Source organism: Phyllobates terribilis, unplaced genomic scaffold (genome assembly GCF_046119375.1).
Source record: "Phyllobates terribilis strain yellow unplaced genomic scaffold, ASM4611937v1 Scaffold_2__4_contigs__length_985480577, whole genome shotgun sequence".
NCBI classification, from domain to species: domain Eukaryota; kingdom Metazoa; phylum Chordata; class Amphibia; order Anura; family Dendrobatidae; genus Phyllobates; species Phyllobates terribilis.
This window is the reverse complement of record NW_027362762.1, coordinates 90,546,384-90,564,670: the sequence shown is the minus strand read 5'-3', so window position 1 is coordinate 90,564,670 and position 18,287 is coordinate 90,546,384. Positions and strand designations below refer to the sequence as shown.

Here is an 18,287-nt window from a genome sequence, read left to right as displayed (position 1 = left end):
TCATGTCAGACTAACTTAATTTCCTTCTATGACAGAATCACTGACTGGGTGGATCAGGGAAATGCTGTAGATATAGTATATCTTGACTTCAGCAAAGCATTTGACAAAGTATCTCACACCATCCTTATTGAAAAAATGACCAAGTATGCAATGGACCAGGCAACTGTTAGGTGGATTCATAACTGGCTTAGTGATCGGACTCAAAGGGTGGTTGTAAATGGCTTCACATCCAGCTGGATGAATGTCTCAAGTGGGATACCACAGGGCTCTGTCCTGGGACCTGTATTGTTCAACATCTTCATCAATGATTTAGATGAAGGAATTGAGGGTAAACTGATTAAATTTGCTGATGACACAAAGCTAGGAGGGATAGCTAATACTAGAGAAGAGAGAGAGAGGATTCAAAAAGACCTAAATAAACTGGAGCAGTGGGCAGCAACCAACAGAATGGTTTTTAACAGGGAAAAATGCAAAGTACTACATCTGGGCAATAAAAATGAAAAAAGCATATACAGAATGGGAGGAATAGAGCTAAGCAACAGTACATGTGAAAAAGACTTAGGTATACTAATAGATCATAGACTGAACATGAGTCAACAGTGTGATGCAGCAGCAAAAAAGGCAAATACAATTCTGGGATGTATTAACAGAAGCATACAGTCTAGATCACGTGAAGTCATTATCGGTCTTTACTCCTCTTTGGTCAGACCTCATCTGGAATACTGTGTACAGTTTTGGGCACCACATTTTAAAAAAGACATAGACAAACTGGAACAAGTTCAGAGAAGAGCGACCAGAATGGTGACTGGTCTGCAAACCATGTCCTATGAGGAACGGTTGCAGGATTTGGGAATGTTTAGCTTGCAAAAAAGAAGACTGAGAGGAGACTTAATAGCTGTCTACAAATATGTCAAGGGCTGTCGCATTGTAGAAGGATCATCTTTATTCTCATTTGCACAGGGAAAGACTAGAAGCAACGGGATGAAACTAAATGGGAGGAGACACAGATTAGATATTAGAAAAAACTTTTTGACAGTTAGGGTGATTAATGAGTGGAACAGGCTGCCACGAGAGGTGGTGAGTTCCCCTTCAATGGACGTCTTCAAACAGAGGCTGGACAGACATCTGTCTGAGATGATTTAGTGAATCCTGCTTTGAACAGGGGGTTGGACCAGATGACCCAGGAGGTCCCTTCCAACTCTACCATTCTATGATTCTACCTTTTCCCGTAGATCCGTTGACAATTCTTTTGCTTTCCCCATGACTCACAATCCAGAAACGTCAGTGGCTGGATGAAAGATGCAAGAGTCTGTCTGGATCCCAGAAACTCACTCAGCTTGTAATCAGTATGTGTACATAAAAGCTAATAGGTCACAGGTGAGGATGTTACCTTTAGTAGCCATTCAAACCCATTTGTGTCAAATTCTGTGCATGTTATCAGGCCAAAATCACCAGGGTATGTGAACTTTTGATCAGGGTCATTTGGATGCTTTTGGTTGTCATTAAGATTAGAAAAGAGAAAACACAGTAGTTTGACAATAAATGTCTTCACCCAACCAATAACCATGAGTGGAGAAAAAGTTATTTTGTTATCATTCATATTCTCTGAAACAAGGCCAAGAAAGGAAAAATTCTGCCGGGGTGTGTAAACTTTTGAGCACAACAGTGCATATGTATAAGCCTAGAATACAGCCATAAATTGTGCATATAGGATACCCAAACAAAGAAACATGGATAATTACTAACCTAAATCAATGTGAACAAGCTCGGCTGTCTCCTCGTCCATGAGAATGTTCTGCACATGTCTGTCTCCAAGTCCAACAATGTAGCCAACTGAAATAAAGAAAAAATCAACATGTATCCATTGCACGTAATAAGCCAGGACTCCGGTGAAATGACGCTGGAGTGACCCCTAATATCACCCCCTGCTGTAACGGGGACAATTTACCTATGGAGGACGTAGCTACACTTCGTGTGTAAGCCAAGCGCTTCTCAAACCAAATAGCAGGATCTAAAAACTTCTCCATACAGAAATAACGGAAGACGGGTCGAAAATGCTCCGAAACGTCAAGAAATGCTTGATACTTATCTTCAAACCGTGCTCTCTGCACCTCCTACCAAAGGAAAGATAATAACATTATAAAATGTTATTATAAAGGATAACAAAACTTCAAACCGACATGAAGAAATGTATGAAGGGCCCTTAAGTGTATGTTAAATATACAAAAATGTAAAATGCATTAAAGAAGCCTCCCAAGAAGTTTTTTCCCACTAAATGTGTGTATATGTGTATGGTATGTAGTGAGTCTATTAATATAACCACCTGCCATCGTCTTCTCCGGTGTCCAGCGCCGGTCTTCTCCTCTTCTCAGTGACGTCACCATTCTTCAGACTCTACTGGTCATTCTGCACTCTGTGTGACCCGGAAGTGGCTTTTACAATGTAAGTCTATGGAGCAGCTGAACAAAGATCCATAGATTTACATAGTAAGAGAGACTTGTGGCTCACACATAGAGTATAGAGTATCCAGAGAGTCTGAACAGCGGTGATATCACTGAGAAGAGGAGCAGAACAGCGCTGGATCCCAGAGAAAATGTCAGTAGGTGAGTATATTTACACACATGCACAGATTAAAAAAAATCTTCATGGGAGGGCTTTTTTACAGTTACAGAACTAAAACTTGAGGCTGCCCTACTGTGAGAGTCCGATGGTAATATGTCCCTTCTGTTTCTGTCCTGAATACAGACCTTGTTGGAATTGAAAACTACCTCCCTCATCAAGATTTATGTCTTAACAGGCTTGAAGAATGGTTGTTATGTGTGTATATGTCAGTATATTGAATGGTGTTTTGGACCGCGTCAGTAACGCTGCACCTGGCCAATCAGACGGCACGTTTATCAGAAACTTTCAGTAGTGCAGCCTCACGGTTTGATCCATGTCAGCACAGGCGATCATTTCTCATCATAGGTAAATGACCAATACGGTATGAAGATGGAGATGAGCGGAGGAGGTCACTCAGGGCGACGTGCAAAGTCAGGGAAGCTCAGCACTCAGTGTTTGCAGCCTGAAACTGTATCACTTTAGCGACCATTGCGAAATTTAATTTTTGTAATCTAAGAAAAAATTATTTATTTATAGATTATATTTAGAATTGATGAGAACAAACCATCATTTTCTTCTGGCACTGCAGACTGCTGTAATCACCAGGCCGGTAACGTTTGTGAGCGCCATCGTCTGCATTCACCAAATATTCACCGATTGGCACTGTGCCGGAGCACCATTCCAGCACCCCGCTCCTCTGAGATAATGGGACCACCTGACAATGGCAAAGTAATAGATACGATTTAACAATAGAAGCTGAACACAAAAAGTGCCCCCCTTCTACAATGGTGACCAGAGGCTTTTAAGATTTTGACAATTATGCACTGGGATGAAGAAAGAGGAGTCCATGACCCAGAGGATGGAGATCTAACTGATGCTATATTCAGCCCTGACAACACAAATTCCCTTGGGTAGCCATTATTCTAAACAAAGTTGTCTTCTGGGTACGTACGCTGCCATGACTTTCAGAGTACAACTTCCGTCAACAATACAATATATGGGGAACATGTAGACATCAGCACAATATATGTGAATTGAGCTGATGACATCACAGGTGTGATGTCATCAGCACAATATAAGTAAATGAAGCTGATGAGATTACTGGTGTGATATCATCAGCACAATATATGTGAATGGGGATGATGACATCACTAGTGTGATGTCATCAGATAAAAACCAGAAGAAAAGGCTCACGGAAGCAAAGTAGAGTATTTAATTTTTATACTTTAGCTCCTGCCAGTTCTTACTGGATCCCTTGGGAGTCTACAACCGGTGTGCAGTAAGAAGTCTGAACATTTACTATGGACACCGGTAGGGATGGAGGGCATAGGTGCAATTAATTATGGATATAGCTGGTGCCAAGTGCTAGAGCCACTTATTAAAGTAGAGTTTCTGATGGTTTGGTTCGTGCTTCACCTTGTATGTGCGGATGGACAGCTTCCTCTTCCGCGTCTCACTATCCCTCTGTAACAGTGTGTTACACATCTGGAACACCTGCTGCATCACAGCGTCTTGTCTCAGGTCATCTCGGCCCTGATATTTAGAGTAGAAGAAACATTCATTACATTCCCAGAGTATGAGAAGGACAAGCATCAATAAAATGCTATCGTGGATGTACTTATTTCTGAAGAATACTCCTCAATACTCTCCCTAAGTTGCAAATCGCGCTCCACAGTCAAGATTTTTAGCTAACAAACTATTTCAGCTTTCCCACACTGCTAGAGGCTCGGAGATGCGTCTGTCATTGTCTCATTTTAATGTTTGTATTGAGGAATAAAAAAAAAAAAAATACTCAGTCGAGGACAAGAAGGAGCCTGCCTGTCTTAAAGGGGTTGTGCTACCATAAAGAATACATTTAACTAAGCAGAAACGATGGAAATAAATGGTTTTGTAATTTACAGTTATTAAAAATTGTGCTCCATTCAAAAATAACAAGCTTTCATCTCCTGATGTATGCCCCCTGGCATTATTCCACTCCATCCTCCCAGTGGCCGATCAGCTGGCCGAGCACGAGCAGTTCCTGCCATCATAAGAGTCCCCCATTCCCCCACCCCCAGTGTGCACAACGTACATGAGACATTCCCTGTGCTCACACAGGTCTGACATTGAGCGCAGAGTGCAGAAGCACGGGAAGCGTGTCAGTGATTATCTCCCCTGCGCTCACAGTTCTGACATCTGGGTGAGATCGTTCTGCTTCATATGCTCGTGGTCAGGGCTGTGTGAACACTCACACTCACACTCACACAGCCCTGACCGCGTGCATATGAAGCTCACTGTCAGACCTGTGTGAGCACAGGAAGTGTCTCATGTACGTTGTGCACACTTGGGGGTGGGTGGGGACTCTAATGATGACGCGCTTCCCGTGCGTCTCAGCAATCTGCTCGCTGTCAGACCTGTGTAAGGTGAGCGCAGGGAGCATACGTTGTGCAAACTGGGGGTGAGAAGGTGGGGTAACTCTTATGATGACGGAAACGGCGCATGCTCGGCCAGCCGATCGGACACTGGGAGGACGGAATGGAATAACGCCAGGGAGCATACTTCAGCAGATGAAAGCTTGTATTTTTTTAATGGAACATCATTTTTAATAACTGTAAATTACAAAACCATTTATTTACACCTTTTCTGCTTAGTTAAATATATTCTTTATGGTGGCACAATCCCATTAAGCCGCCCTTGTAAATATGACTAACAAATAAAGTTGCACTCTGTAACAGCATAGCATGCAAACATGAAATATATGAAATTGGAATGGCATTACTGGTCTAGAAAATAGTAAAAAAACGAAGATACTTAGCGCATAATTTGGCCAACTCATGTATGTCCAGCAGTCATGGCAAGGCAACCTTCATTGCTGGGAACCTAATCTAATGTGACTCCTCTCCTGGGCTGATAGCCTTCATTTATATGGGTAGGTAAAATCCTGCAGTGATTAAAACCACCATCGGTTGATTGGTGGAGTGCTCAGTCAGAGAGCCTATGTATACAAATATCAAAAGACTGACCGTCACTTCCAAACAGAAAACTGGTTTGAACAGGTGCATACTAAGAGTAGCCATCTCCATATATAACTAACAAAATTGCACTCTGTAACCCTATAGCAAGCAAACATGAAATATATGAAATTGGAATTGCATTACTGCTCTAGAAAACAGGAAAAGACGAAGATACTTAGCTCATAAATTGGCCAATTCATGTATGCCTAGCAGCCACGGCAAGGCGATCCTCATAGCTGGGAACCTATCTAATGTGACTCCTCTCATGGGCTGATAGCCTACATTTATATGAGAGGAGTCACATTAGATAGGTTCCCAGCACTGAAGAACGCCTTGCCGTGGCTGTTGGGCATACATGAATTGGTCAATTTATGCGCTAAGTATCTTCATTTTTTCCTATTTTCTAGAGCAGTAATGCAATTCCAATTTCATATATTTCATGTTTGCCTGCTATAGGGTTACAGAGTGCAATTTTGTTAGTTATATATGGAGATGGCTACTCTTATTAAACACCTGTACACACCTGTTTCCTGCTTGGAAGTGACTGTCAGTCTTTGATACTTGTAAATATGACAACTTCATACGTTCTCCACTCTCTCAGGTCTTGTACAAATAGGAAAACCTACTGCAAAGCCACTGGCACTCACAGATGTGATCACATATAGCATCACGGGTGCAGTAATCATCCCTATATCAAAGGCGAAGCTAAAAAAAATTAAATTAAAATAAGACTTTTAGTGTTTGGGGGCCATGTTCATTCGCCCCCAAAGAGAAATGAACTTTAAATGAGGGGTAAGAGAAAAATCAATTGCTCCAAACCATATTTTTGGTTCAGCAAAGGGACTTAATATGACATCGACATCCAATGTGGTTTTATTATTGACACATTTCGAAGTTATCAAACGTCTTCCTCAGGATACCTGTATGAGGTCTTAAAGAGAACCTGCCTAAGTATTTTATACCCACAACTAAGGGCATCTAAATATGTAAAGCCAATGTAATTCTGATTACTTCCCCACCTTTCTAATACAAATCCATTTGCTGTTTTAGAGAAATCTACAGTTGAAATTGCATGAAAATGAGTTGCAAGTGCAATGGGTTGGACATTGCACTTCCAGCTTTCCTGCCTCCCTTCCTGTTCCCCGCCTGCCCGATTTATTCTTTTTCAAAATGACACTTTGATACAAGTGTCGTTTTGAAAAAAACGAACTTCTAGACAAGGTCAAAGGTGCATAAATGTGTATAGTAAATGAACTGAAGCACATAAAAGGGAGAGAAACAATAAATTCATAAAAACACAAAAGTATCCCCCATATGGTAGATCAGTAGATAAAAGCCTAGAAAGCAAAAATCACATGATCAGCAAAGTTACAGTAATGGAGAAGAGAGACCCCACATGTATCACCACAAAACTTGCGGCTTCCTCAGGGGTGAAGTCGTGGTGATTCTCGCCTCATGCCTACTTCTTGCTCGCTTATTTTCTAAAATGTAAATGGATATTACCATTTGGGACATTCCTGGCATTGCAAAAAGTATATACCATAAATGCTTGATGAGATCAGAGTCTAGAAAGTGTAACCTGTGCCTACGGGAAGAATTGGGGTTCTTTATTTCACCTGGTTGGGACTCCAGAGAGGAAATGACCATAGACGAATGTGGCTCTGAATTGTAAACTCAACTGCTATAAACTTAAAGGAGTTTTCCCACGAACAAAATACATTTTAATCAGTAGATCTTGGAATAATAATAAGTTCCACAATTGGATGTCATTAAATAAAATGTTCCTGTGCTGAGATAATCTTATAAATGTGCCCTGCTGTGTACTGTGTAATAGCGGAGTCAGACAATGGTCTGATCATACCACAGCTCCTAGCCAACATTTTTTTAACACATCCCCAAATTATAGAACTTATTATTCCAATATCTATTGATTAAAATGTACCTTTGTTTGTGGGAAAACCCCTTTAAATGGAGGGAACCACATATATTGATAACCACATCATATACACTTTTCTGGAGGGGGCAAACACTGGTCAAGAGATCCCAATCTAATATTTGTTGGGTAAACAGATGTATGGCTCCTTTTTCTTCTGGTATGGAAACTACATTTAAGCAACCACACAAAGGCACACAGGATGGCATACTGAGCACATGTGGCCCCCAGTCTAAGTTATGTACCCTGGAAGAACCCAGTAACAGAGAGTGCTGAAAACTTTGGAGACGGCTGCACATTTCGGAATCCAGTGTGCAAATACACTCCCAATCCTCATACAAATCCTAAACCGTGATCAGTCTACAGTATATTAGTTCTATACAAATGAATATTCTGTGGTCGGACAGGACTTTAGTCTGCTGATAAAATGCTGTGAGCTCGGAGCTCAGATCCTGTGCAGTCAGTACCTTGACAAGCTGTCGTCTCTCCTTCCCGTCTGAACCCACACAGTCAATTATTTTCGGAAGATTCAGACCTCCGGCCAAGCGAAACTCCGGCCTGAAAGATGTAATTGTCACCAAGTTTTCATACTTCCCGCTGGGATCAACCTGAATATGGGAGAGGAGAGAATCTCAGGGAACAGCCACCTGTGCTTTTACCAGTTCACACTAGTGGTAGAAGGAAAAGATACTTAAAATGTCATCTACATTGTCTACAAGCAAATGTGAGGATGGTGTTACACTTTATTCATGGGTGATATTTCAGCAGAGGCATTATCAATAGAGATGGAGACAATCTTTGTATAGGGCCACAGGGTCCTGCTTTTATGGGGTGAGACCTAGGGCACAGATTAGGCAGAGAGATGGACGCTTTTTTTCTAGGCAATCACTACTCTCTTACCAAAGGTTTAACACTAATTAATTCAAATCCTTAAAGGGATTGTGCGCCATCAGAAACTGCGCATTGTTTAAATTAGGCGTTTATGTTACATTTTGTTTGTTTGATTTGTTGGCAATTGTTTTTTTCATATCACAATCTGTATTAAAATCAGAAACTAAGAAATCTTTCACCCTGACATCTTTCAGGAAGACTTTTCTGACGTCTCATTATCATCATAGGAAGAATTACGACTGATACCATGTTTATAGACAGCAGATAACACAGGATCCACCAATCACATAACACAGGATCCACCAATCACAATAGGCGATATCACAGCTCACCTCCTCCTCCTGTACAATGACTTATAACACCAGTATATACAGTAGATAACATATGATCCATCATTCACAATAGGTGATTGTGACGATAGAGCTTAAAATCTTTATCTGCCAGACGTTTATATTTTTTAATCCAAGAGAAATATAATTATAAGTCAACAGAAACACAATAGTGTATGTGTATTTCTGTGGCTGGTCAAGAATGTCATACTATTTGTATTAAACTGAATGTTGACTTATCTTCGTTTGGAAACAATGATGTTGATTTAAAGAGCCTACTGTATACCAACTATGTAAATTGATTAGCTCAAACAATGAGATCTGAGTGCTGCCCTTTCTCCCAACATGTAACTGATGACCTTCCACAGATGTAAATATAAACAGGGATGTCTGTAGTGCTAAAAGCAGAATAATTGAGTATCAAAAAGACTTTACAAGGAGAATTAGAGACATCCTTCAGGATAGTAGATGGATAGCATGGTGGCTCCATCCAAAGAGACACAGATTTGGATTCTATATGATTCCGGTCTAAGGGTATCGGCCCTGACTGGAAAGATACGGATCTCCTCCATTAACCATCAGAGAGACCATGGATACATTTTGGGAGATCAGGTTGGGACGATGAAGTCACCTGGCCCCATGGATATGTTTGGGGTGGCCAGGAGGGACCCACCGGTCACCTGGAACTCATGGAGACATTCGGAGAAGCCAGATTGGGACCCACCGGTCATCTGGTCTCCTGGCCTTGTACCTCGATGGACTGCTAGCCTCCTAAGCTTGCCGCTACCTCCTCTCTGTGGAGGCCCGCCAGAAGCGAGGGGAGGGGGGGGGGGCGGCACTGGTTGAGGGAGTTGGCCCTGGAAGTCCCAAAGTTGCAGCTGTTCTATCCCAGGCGGGCCAGCAAAAGGGTGGGACTGTGTAATTTTGTACCATCTTGGCTATTTCCTGGGACTGTTCTGTGTGTTTATTGTCCACTTTGTGGTTCAATAAAGTATTGCCACACTGTTTTACCCTCAACCTGTGTTGTCTGAGTAGCGTTATGCCCACGGAAGACCCCAGGTCTTCACAGTGATGTCACAGCTCACCACCTCCCCCTCTTGTACAATGACTGATAACACCTCTATATATAATAGATTGCACAGCAAATTAACAGAATAGGAGATGTCAAAGCTGACCTGCTCTTCCTCCTATCACATTGACCCTTGAACATGCTCATTAGATGCTTCAATACATAAAATAGGGTCTGAGTCAGTCTATTGCTGCTAATGTACAGGTGAATTTCCTGAAAAAACAGGAAGAATCTCGCATAACATTAGTAAGCAGAGTAAAAATCCCAGGATGTCTATATTTTTTTAATATGAATCATAATACTATAAAAAAATAAAATAAAACATTACCAAGAATTAAAAACAATACATTTAGCATAAAAATGTTATTTAAATAGTAGGTAATTTTCTGACGACAAATTCTCTTTAACGTTTCTTTATGAAGGAAAAAGTCATAGCCAACTTGCATTAAGCATTAAGCACCTGAATTTCAGCACCCCATAAGGAAAAAGCAGTATTGTCACCTTTTTTCTGGGTGACCCCCATGTTGCTATTGAACCTTAACCTGTGTTGAATCTTGATCCTTTTACAATATGATATAAAAAATGAATAGGGTATTAAAAAATAAATAAATATCCAAAATCTATCGTCCATCTTTCCCTCCCAGGCCACAGAGGTGCTTGAGGCATGTATACATATCTGCTACCACAATACATTTAGGCCACTCTTGAGCAAATATTGTGGCCAAATTGGGAGATAATTTGATGGAGATAGACAATAACTGCCCATGCTCAGTTGACATTATACACACTGCTGATTACCTGCACATGCTCAGTTGACATTATACACACTGCTGATTACCTGCACATGCTCAGTTGACATTATACACACTGCTGGTTACCTGCACATGCTCAGTTGACATTATACACACTGCTGATTACCTGCACATGCTCAGTTGACATTATACACACTGCTGGTTACCTGCACATGCTCAGTTGACATTATACACACTGCTGATTACCTGCACATGCTCAGTTGACATTATACACACTGCTGGTTACCTGCACATGCTCAGTTGATATTATATACACTGATGATGATCTAAATCTCCTGCATAGCAGATTTTCCTCATCAACAGACATCTGAGGAGTCCTAGCTGTTGAGTCATCATGACTAATTTCTATCTTGTTTAAAGGGGGCGGTTAAATTAAAGACCATCTCTTTCAAACTGCAACCACTGGGGCAATCAGCTAACCACTCTGGGATCCTCTCCGGGCAAACATTTGATTTTACAAGAAACCACAACCAGTCAGTGACCGCTGCCGGAGAAATGTAGTATAAGGCTATGTTCACACGGTGCGTTTGTGCTGACCCAGCCAAGTGAATGATATTTCTGAAATCTCACGCACGCATGATCCTCTGGCTACCTCTGTACCCCCATAGACTGTAATGGAGAGTGAGCAGGCATGCATGGCCATTTTTCTTCTGGGAATAAAGACTGGAAATAAATGGGTGATTGCGATTATGAGCCCTCGTACCTTGAGTTCTTGGGTCGGAATAACAACATCCTGCAGGTTGCTCAGTTTAGTGATGGGCTGATCTGATGGGATGGGTATTCCTTCTATGGTTCAGAAGACATGGATATTATTAATTGATGTGTCTAACTACAGTGTTCTCAAGTCAGATTACGAGCAGTGTGCGCTGTACTTACTGCGCTGATTTTTCCACTGGTTGGCATCCAGGTTTGCTAATATTATGTATGCATCACAAAGCCGCTCGACATCCAGTACCATATGTGGTCTGTGTTTCTTTATGGTGTTCACTATATTGCATGCAGCTTCCATGCGATCCTACAGGGATACACAAAATACACACAATCTGGTCTAATGCGGACCAAAATCAGCCTACTAGGAATCCTGAGTCCGCAAGTTCTCGATTCAGGAACGTCATCTATTAGCCTAATTGAAGTGCGAGTAGAAAAAGTAAGTCCATCTACAGGAGCCAGCATACCCATACATAACAGTCAGCCCAGTGATTCCAATGTGTAATGCTTTATTTAACCTGTGGGGGTGCTGTCAAGAAATTGAGTACTTGAGGCTATTTCCCCTACAGATTCCAGCTAAGCACTGCTGGTCCCAAGTAGGGTGTATGGTGATCGATGGCCAGAAGTGATTGGTACATGCAAGAAGTGATAGTTTTGGAGGAAGTTAAAGTTTTGCAACAGCTGAAAACTACAGATTGTAAATGATTAATAGGGTAAATTAAAAAGAAGAAGAGCGGCACTACCTCATCGGTCTGCGATATCTTCTTTGGGGCATTCTTGGCAAGTCGTCCTCTTTTCACCGCCTCAGGCTTCAGTAACAGTTCATCCTTGTTGGCATTTGCTAGAGCCAGTATAATAAATAGAGTGTGGTATGGGTGATCCAGAGAGGTTTGGCTGATCACCTGGTCAGGAATGGAGACAGTGGCAGGTTAGTCTACAAATTACTGTATTATTACAAGTTTGATGCAGCATTTACTTTAGGAATGGGAGGTATGACTGAAAGTGGTTTTACCACTAGAAAAAAATCCATCCCAAATAAAAAAAATCTTGGAAATATAATACACTGCTCAAATGAAATTAAATTCCAGAAAAGCATCTTTTTCTGTATCAGCTGTATATATACAGCCTGATCACTGGCCTTCCAACATACAGTAGTTGGTCCCCCAGCACACTCATGATGTGGCAGAGCGCGCGCAGATGGGGAGCGCACAGATCCTGTACATGGGCCCAGGAAGACAACGGTGTTCTCATAGTAGGCTGTCAGCTCCAGGGCCAAGCAGCCCAGTGCAACGTTTTAAGCAGCACTCATGACTAGATGCATAGGACTTCTCTACGTGCGCCCGCATAAGACATCGCCGTCTGCACGCAAAGGACATCGCTGTGCGCCCGCATCAGTCATAGAGCGCTGCTTACAACGGTCACTGGGCTGCTCTGCCGGTTCTGACTGCTTGGTCCCATGAGAAGGATGTATGCGCTCTCCATATGCACTCAATTACAAATATCTGTGCATGCTCGGTCTCAGCAAGAGGCGCTCGCTGGAGGACGAACTATGCGGATGGAAGCAAATTAGAAGACCAGTGATCAGGCGACATATGGAAGGCTGATGTAGAAAAATGGTGCATTACTGGAATTGAATTCTAGTTGAGCAGTGCATTATGTTCCCGAGAACTTTTAGATTGATTTTTTTTCATCATAGTGATACAGGGAAAATATATATTTTTGTACTGTGTTAGCCATAGCCAGTAGATAGAAAAATATTTAGATTTGCGAGTCCTCAGTGGTTGATACCTTTTAATGGCTAACTGAAAAGATGGTAACAAGTTGCAAGCTTTCAAGACTACTCAGGTCTCTTCATCAGGCTAGTATAACATGAAATCTGAAGAGTCACATTTATACACAATAGGACACAGAAATAATGCAATAGATGAGACAGGTGACGTAAAGCAGAGCTATTACTATGGGAGAGAGATAAACAGTTCTGGCTGTAAATATTTTAGTAGTTCATAGATGAGTGTGAAAGTTTTATTGTCCTGTGACTGAGGCCTAGTCCAGGGTTGTGATGACCCACGCAGTTCTGAAGACCATATCCCTTAGTTGATGTAGAATGACAGATTTTGTGTTATATTATGCCTGATGAAGAGGCCTGAGTAGTCTTGAAAGCTTGAAACTTGTTACCATCTTTTCAGTTAGCCATTAAAAGGTATCAACCACTGAGGACTCTCAAATTTCAATATTTTTTTATCATAGTAAAATCCTGTGAAACCCCCAGGTTGATGCCATTTTGCTACTACAAGACAGAACAGCCTGGCTCAGTATCCTTGTGGCACTTAATCCTCCAGCATGGTGCCTCAAGGAATAATAAGAACAGTAGCACCCTCGTGTTTTCTGTACCCAGCTCCCTGACTTGGGCGACAGGTCTGCGGTTCTCACTATACACTCCTTTTGTCCAGGCCGGCAGCTGCCTTCCACCTGCACTATTCATCTCATCTGCCGAGTAAGGGGTCACTCTAAGGGAGCGCATGTGTTGTGCAGGTGTCTGTGTGCCAGCATGCAATGAGTGCACATCCATCCATGAGTGTTAGTGTGCATGTCATCAGTGTGCTTATGTGTGTATCTATGTACACAGTGAGTGTATGTAGGTAAAAAGTGCTCTTCTTTGTGCAAGTGTGTGTAATGTGCCAGTCTGTCCTGCATCCATATATTCAGTGAGTGCGTGGAGTGACCAGGCATGAAATGAGTGTAATCAGTGTGCGTACATGTGCAGTCAGTGTGTGTCATGAGCGTGCATACTTGTGGGTACCGGCATGTTGGGACCTATGGTAGCATAATCCAAAACTCTGTAGTACAGGGCAGCATGGACTGTGTACATCCGTATACTCAGTGCATACACTCCAAGTCAAGTCAAATGTAATATATTAGTTATCTAAAAACCTTGTAGTTTTTTCAGAAATGTGAGGTCAGATACACTTCAGCTCATCCATCTTCCCCTCAAATTTTCTTTCCATTTCCTTGTATGTAATCTAACTCATTAAAGACCTGTGACATACATCTTCGTCTCAGGGTGCTGTAGACAGTATGCTGCGGGCTCAGGTGCGGAGCCTGCTTCATATCCGTCAGATGCCAGCTGTGTTACACAGCTGCGCCTGTAAGTAACAGCAGGAGACGGACCTTGCTCTGATCGCTGCTGTTAAAAGGAGCTTGTCACATTCAGAAACGCTATATACCTTTCAATAAAAAAGTGATGAAAAACGAAAGTGCAGAAACAAAAAATATCCAGGTTCTTAAAGGGTGAAACTCCTGACACCCACCCACACATCCTCATTTCTGGTTTTCCTCCTTTTCGCGGCAGCTTTGTGTCAGCCTCACTACTTTGTATAACAACCCATAATCTTTCTGGTCTTCACATTGGGCCCTCTTACATTTCCCGGCCCATCTATATCAGTATTACTATGCTGCGGCCCCTGAGCTGCTATAGAATTACATTAGTGAGCACTTCATGGAAATCCTGTCTGCCCGTCTTCTTGGTCCCCATACGAGCGGCCAGCTGGTACATTAGAGGGAGGAACTTGTGGGACGGGATCTTCTGGGAATCTTTCTACAAGAGAAACATGACAATATGAATTAGGGAGCTGGTTCCATAAACAATATACAGGTGCATCTCACTAAATTAGAATATCATCACAAAGTTAATTTATTTCAGTTCTTCAATATAAAAAGTGAAACTCCTATATTATACAGAGTCATTACAAACAGAGTGATCTATTTCAAGTGTTTATTTCTGTTAATGTCGATGATTATGGCTTACAGCCAATAAAAACACAGAAGTCATTATCTCAGTAAATTAGAATACTTTATAACAGCTTGAAAAATGTTTTTAAAATCTGAAATGTTGTCCTACTGAAATGTATGTTCAGTAAATGCCCTCAATACTTGGTCGGGGCTCCTTTTGCATCAATTACTGCATCAATGCGGCATGGCATGGAGGCGATCAGCCTGTGGCACTGCTGAGGTGTTATGGAAGCCCAGGTGGCTTTGATAGCAGCCTTCAGCTCGTCTGCATTGTTGGGTCTGGTGTCTCTCATCTTCCTCTTGACAATACCCCATAGATTCTCTATAATAGATTCTCTATGGGGTTAAGGTCAGGTGAGTTTGCTGCCAATCAAGCACAGTGATACTGTTGTGTGTAAACCAGGTATTGGTACTTTTGGCAGTGTGGACAGGGGCCAAGTCCTGCTGGAGAATGACATTTCCATCTCCAAACAGCTTGTCGGCGGAGGGAAGCATGAAGGGCTCTACAATGTCCTGGTAGACGGCTGCGCTGACTTTGGTCTTGATGAACAATGGAAGACAATTTGGGTAGTGCCCTCGGTTTCATTCACATTCGACTTTGGTCTTGATAAAACACAGTGGACCTACACCAGCAGATGACATGGCTCCCCAAACCATCACTGATTGTGGAAACTTCACACTAGACCTCAAGCAGCTTGGATTGTGGCCTCTCCACTCTTCCTCCAGACTCTGGGACCTTGTGGAGTGTGTCAATGACTGCCTTCTGGACATCTGTGAAGTCAGCAGTCTTCCCCATGATTGTGGAGCCTACTGAAACAGACTAAGGGACCTTTTTAAATGCTTAGGAAGCTTTTGCAGGTGTTTTTTGTTAATTATTCAAATTTACTGAAATAATGACTTTTGTGTTTTCATTTGGCTGTAATCCATAATCATCAACATTAACAGAAATAAACCCTGAAAATAGATCACTCTGTTTGTAATGACTATATAGAATATATGAGTTTCACTTTTTGTATTGAAGAACTGAAATAAATTAACTTTTTTGATGATATTCTAATTTTGTGAGATGCACCTGTATGTCACCTATCTGCAGGCTTAGTCGCCATCTGTCCCAGGAATCCCGATACTCCTTGTCCAGAAGGAGAGAGCTTTATTTAAACCCCAAAAAAGGGGGAATTCTGGGGTGTACTCTCAGGAAAGAGCATTTATAGGGAAGGTGGGAAGGACTGAGGCGTCCCAGGAAACGTTGGAAACCATACTGAAACAGGGTTCCACGTGACTGAAGTGTTACTGAACAATAGTTTTCTTTTTCTAAATTATCATATATTTCCATAAATAATTGAAAAAGCTAATTCTACATCCACGTTACAGACTGCAGGAAACAAATAGTATAGTACTGTATAGTAATATATCATTAATTTCTAAGAATGTAAAGCGGATCTGTCACCTGATTTTACGAAACAAACTACATTCATTATTAAAAAAAAAGGATCTCTTAAACCTGATGGGGCTGGTGTGCTTACTATGAAAATCCATATGACAATGGCTGTATAATAATTTTTTAAGGTTTTCCTTGCTTAAAAATAATATAAGTATTTTGTGACTCATAAACTACTAATCTTAGTATAAGCCATTCTGGCATGAGTTTTCAAAGTAAGTACATTGGTCCGATCAGATCCAAGAAATCTACTGTAATTAGTAAATGTACGGAGTTTGCATTATAAAACTTGGTGTCAGATGCTTATTTTAGGCACTACTTTTAATTTGACGCTTTCTATAAAAAAAAATTTTCAATGTTAATGCTGCAAATGCTTTCTAATGCAGAACCGTGTGCCTCCATGGAAGCAGACAACAAACAAACCCTATGTAGTCTGATATTGCGGTCATGCTCTTTTCAGACTGTCCCCTACGTCTTGTAAATAGGCCAAATGTAAGTTAGCAAAAAGTGAGGGCTAGTAGGACTGCAGGATCCGACTACACAAGGATTGTAGTCTGTTTCCATGGAGACACACTGCTCTGCATAGCAGTTCTAGTAGCTGTCCTATCAGTTTTATTGCTGTTGGTCAACACATTAAGATTATAACTGGGACTTAAAGGACCCTATTACGTTTTTTTTTTTTTGCTTCCCAACCGTATCAACTATGTTATTAATGTATTGTGAATAAATGCTATTTTCCATAATTCATTGACTGTATGATTTATTATATTACAGATATATAAATATTGATAAATTGTCTAATGATATTCTAGTAAAATTAAAGACTTACATTTATACTTGGCCAAATTTTCTTTATGGTCCCCACATGGCAGGAATATTCATAGGCATTGAGAAAATTAAAAATATCAAATTTAACATGACAGTGAAAATGAATAAGGGTCAGATACCTTCATGATGCTATTCACTTCCGGTAATCCGTAATTCTCCAACCAAAGGGAGCAAAGGCGGAAAATCCACATGTCGTGTTCCTCCCCGGACACCAGGCAGCTGATGTAGTTCCTTATGGCTGTACAGAGAAAGTGTTTCCCGTCCTCCTTCAGAGCAGAAATCGCACATTCATCTAATTCCAGCTCTCGCTGAACCTTTATAGTGTATCTGAATGGCAAGAGGATCACAATGGTGATGATTAAAGTTCAGTTACCAGCCAGTAGGCAACTGGTAGAGAAAAGAAACAATACCGCCATTATACCCCATAATTTACCAATATGTTATATATGACTTATCATAGTCCAGCTACATAGCAGCTTTATAAAATCATGTTTTGTTTCAGCTATAAGAAGCCAAAGCTGAGTCTCCACGTTGTAAGAATGCTGCTCTATATATAAGATGCACTCACAGAAACAAGGCGCCTCCAAGTCTCCTGCAACAGAATTATCCTTGAAAAGTAAGAATTGCTTATTCTTTTCTTATGAATTGTTTCATTATTACTGATATTCAACATTCTTTTGTCTGGGCATGTGCCCAACCTTCATGGTTGTGAGCCAGATTTTCTATTTAATGCAACAGTTCAGACCCCCGTAACACATTCATAGGGGTCCCGTATACCCGGGATACGAGCATCAATCAACTGAATATTAAACTGTAATGAACAATTATTGCTTAGCTCCGTGGTCCACCAGGAATCTGACACCTTTTCTGTATCACAGCCAGTGCCGGAGTAGGCA

The 18,287-nt window shown here is 41.3% G+C and overlaps 1 protein-coding gene across 2 annotated transcripts in view; it reads right to left on the bottom strand.

Moving 5' to 3' along the window:
• The window catches only part of ATM (ATM serine/threonine kinase), a 147,823-nt gene that overhangs the window by 12,784 nt on the left and 116,752 nt on the right, over nt 1-18,287 (bottom strand). For both annotated transcript variants that reach the window (XM_073662206.1, XM_073662207.1), the window contains 10 exons: nt 17,511-17,718; nt 14,818-14,931; nt 12,080-12,238; nt 11,505-11,643; nt 11,332-11,414; nt 7,995-8,135; nt 4,018-4,134; nt 3,167-3,316; nt 1,949-2,114; nt 1,747-1,833 (listed from right to left, as the gene is read on the bottom strand). In XM_073662206.1, coding sequence (XP_073518307.1) covers nt 1,747-1,833; nt 1,949-2,114; nt 3,167-3,316; nt 4,018-4,134; nt 7,995-8,135; nt 11,332-11,414; nt 11,505-11,643; nt 12,080-12,238; nt 14,818-14,931; nt 17,511-17,718 — 1,364 coding nt within the window. The remainder of the gene's footprint in view (nt 1-1,746; nt 1,834-1,948; nt 2,115-3,166; nt 3,317-4,017; nt 4,135-7,994; nt 8,136-11,331; nt 11,415-11,504; nt 11,644-12,079; nt 12,239-14,817; nt 14,932-17,510; nt 17,719-18,287) is intronic.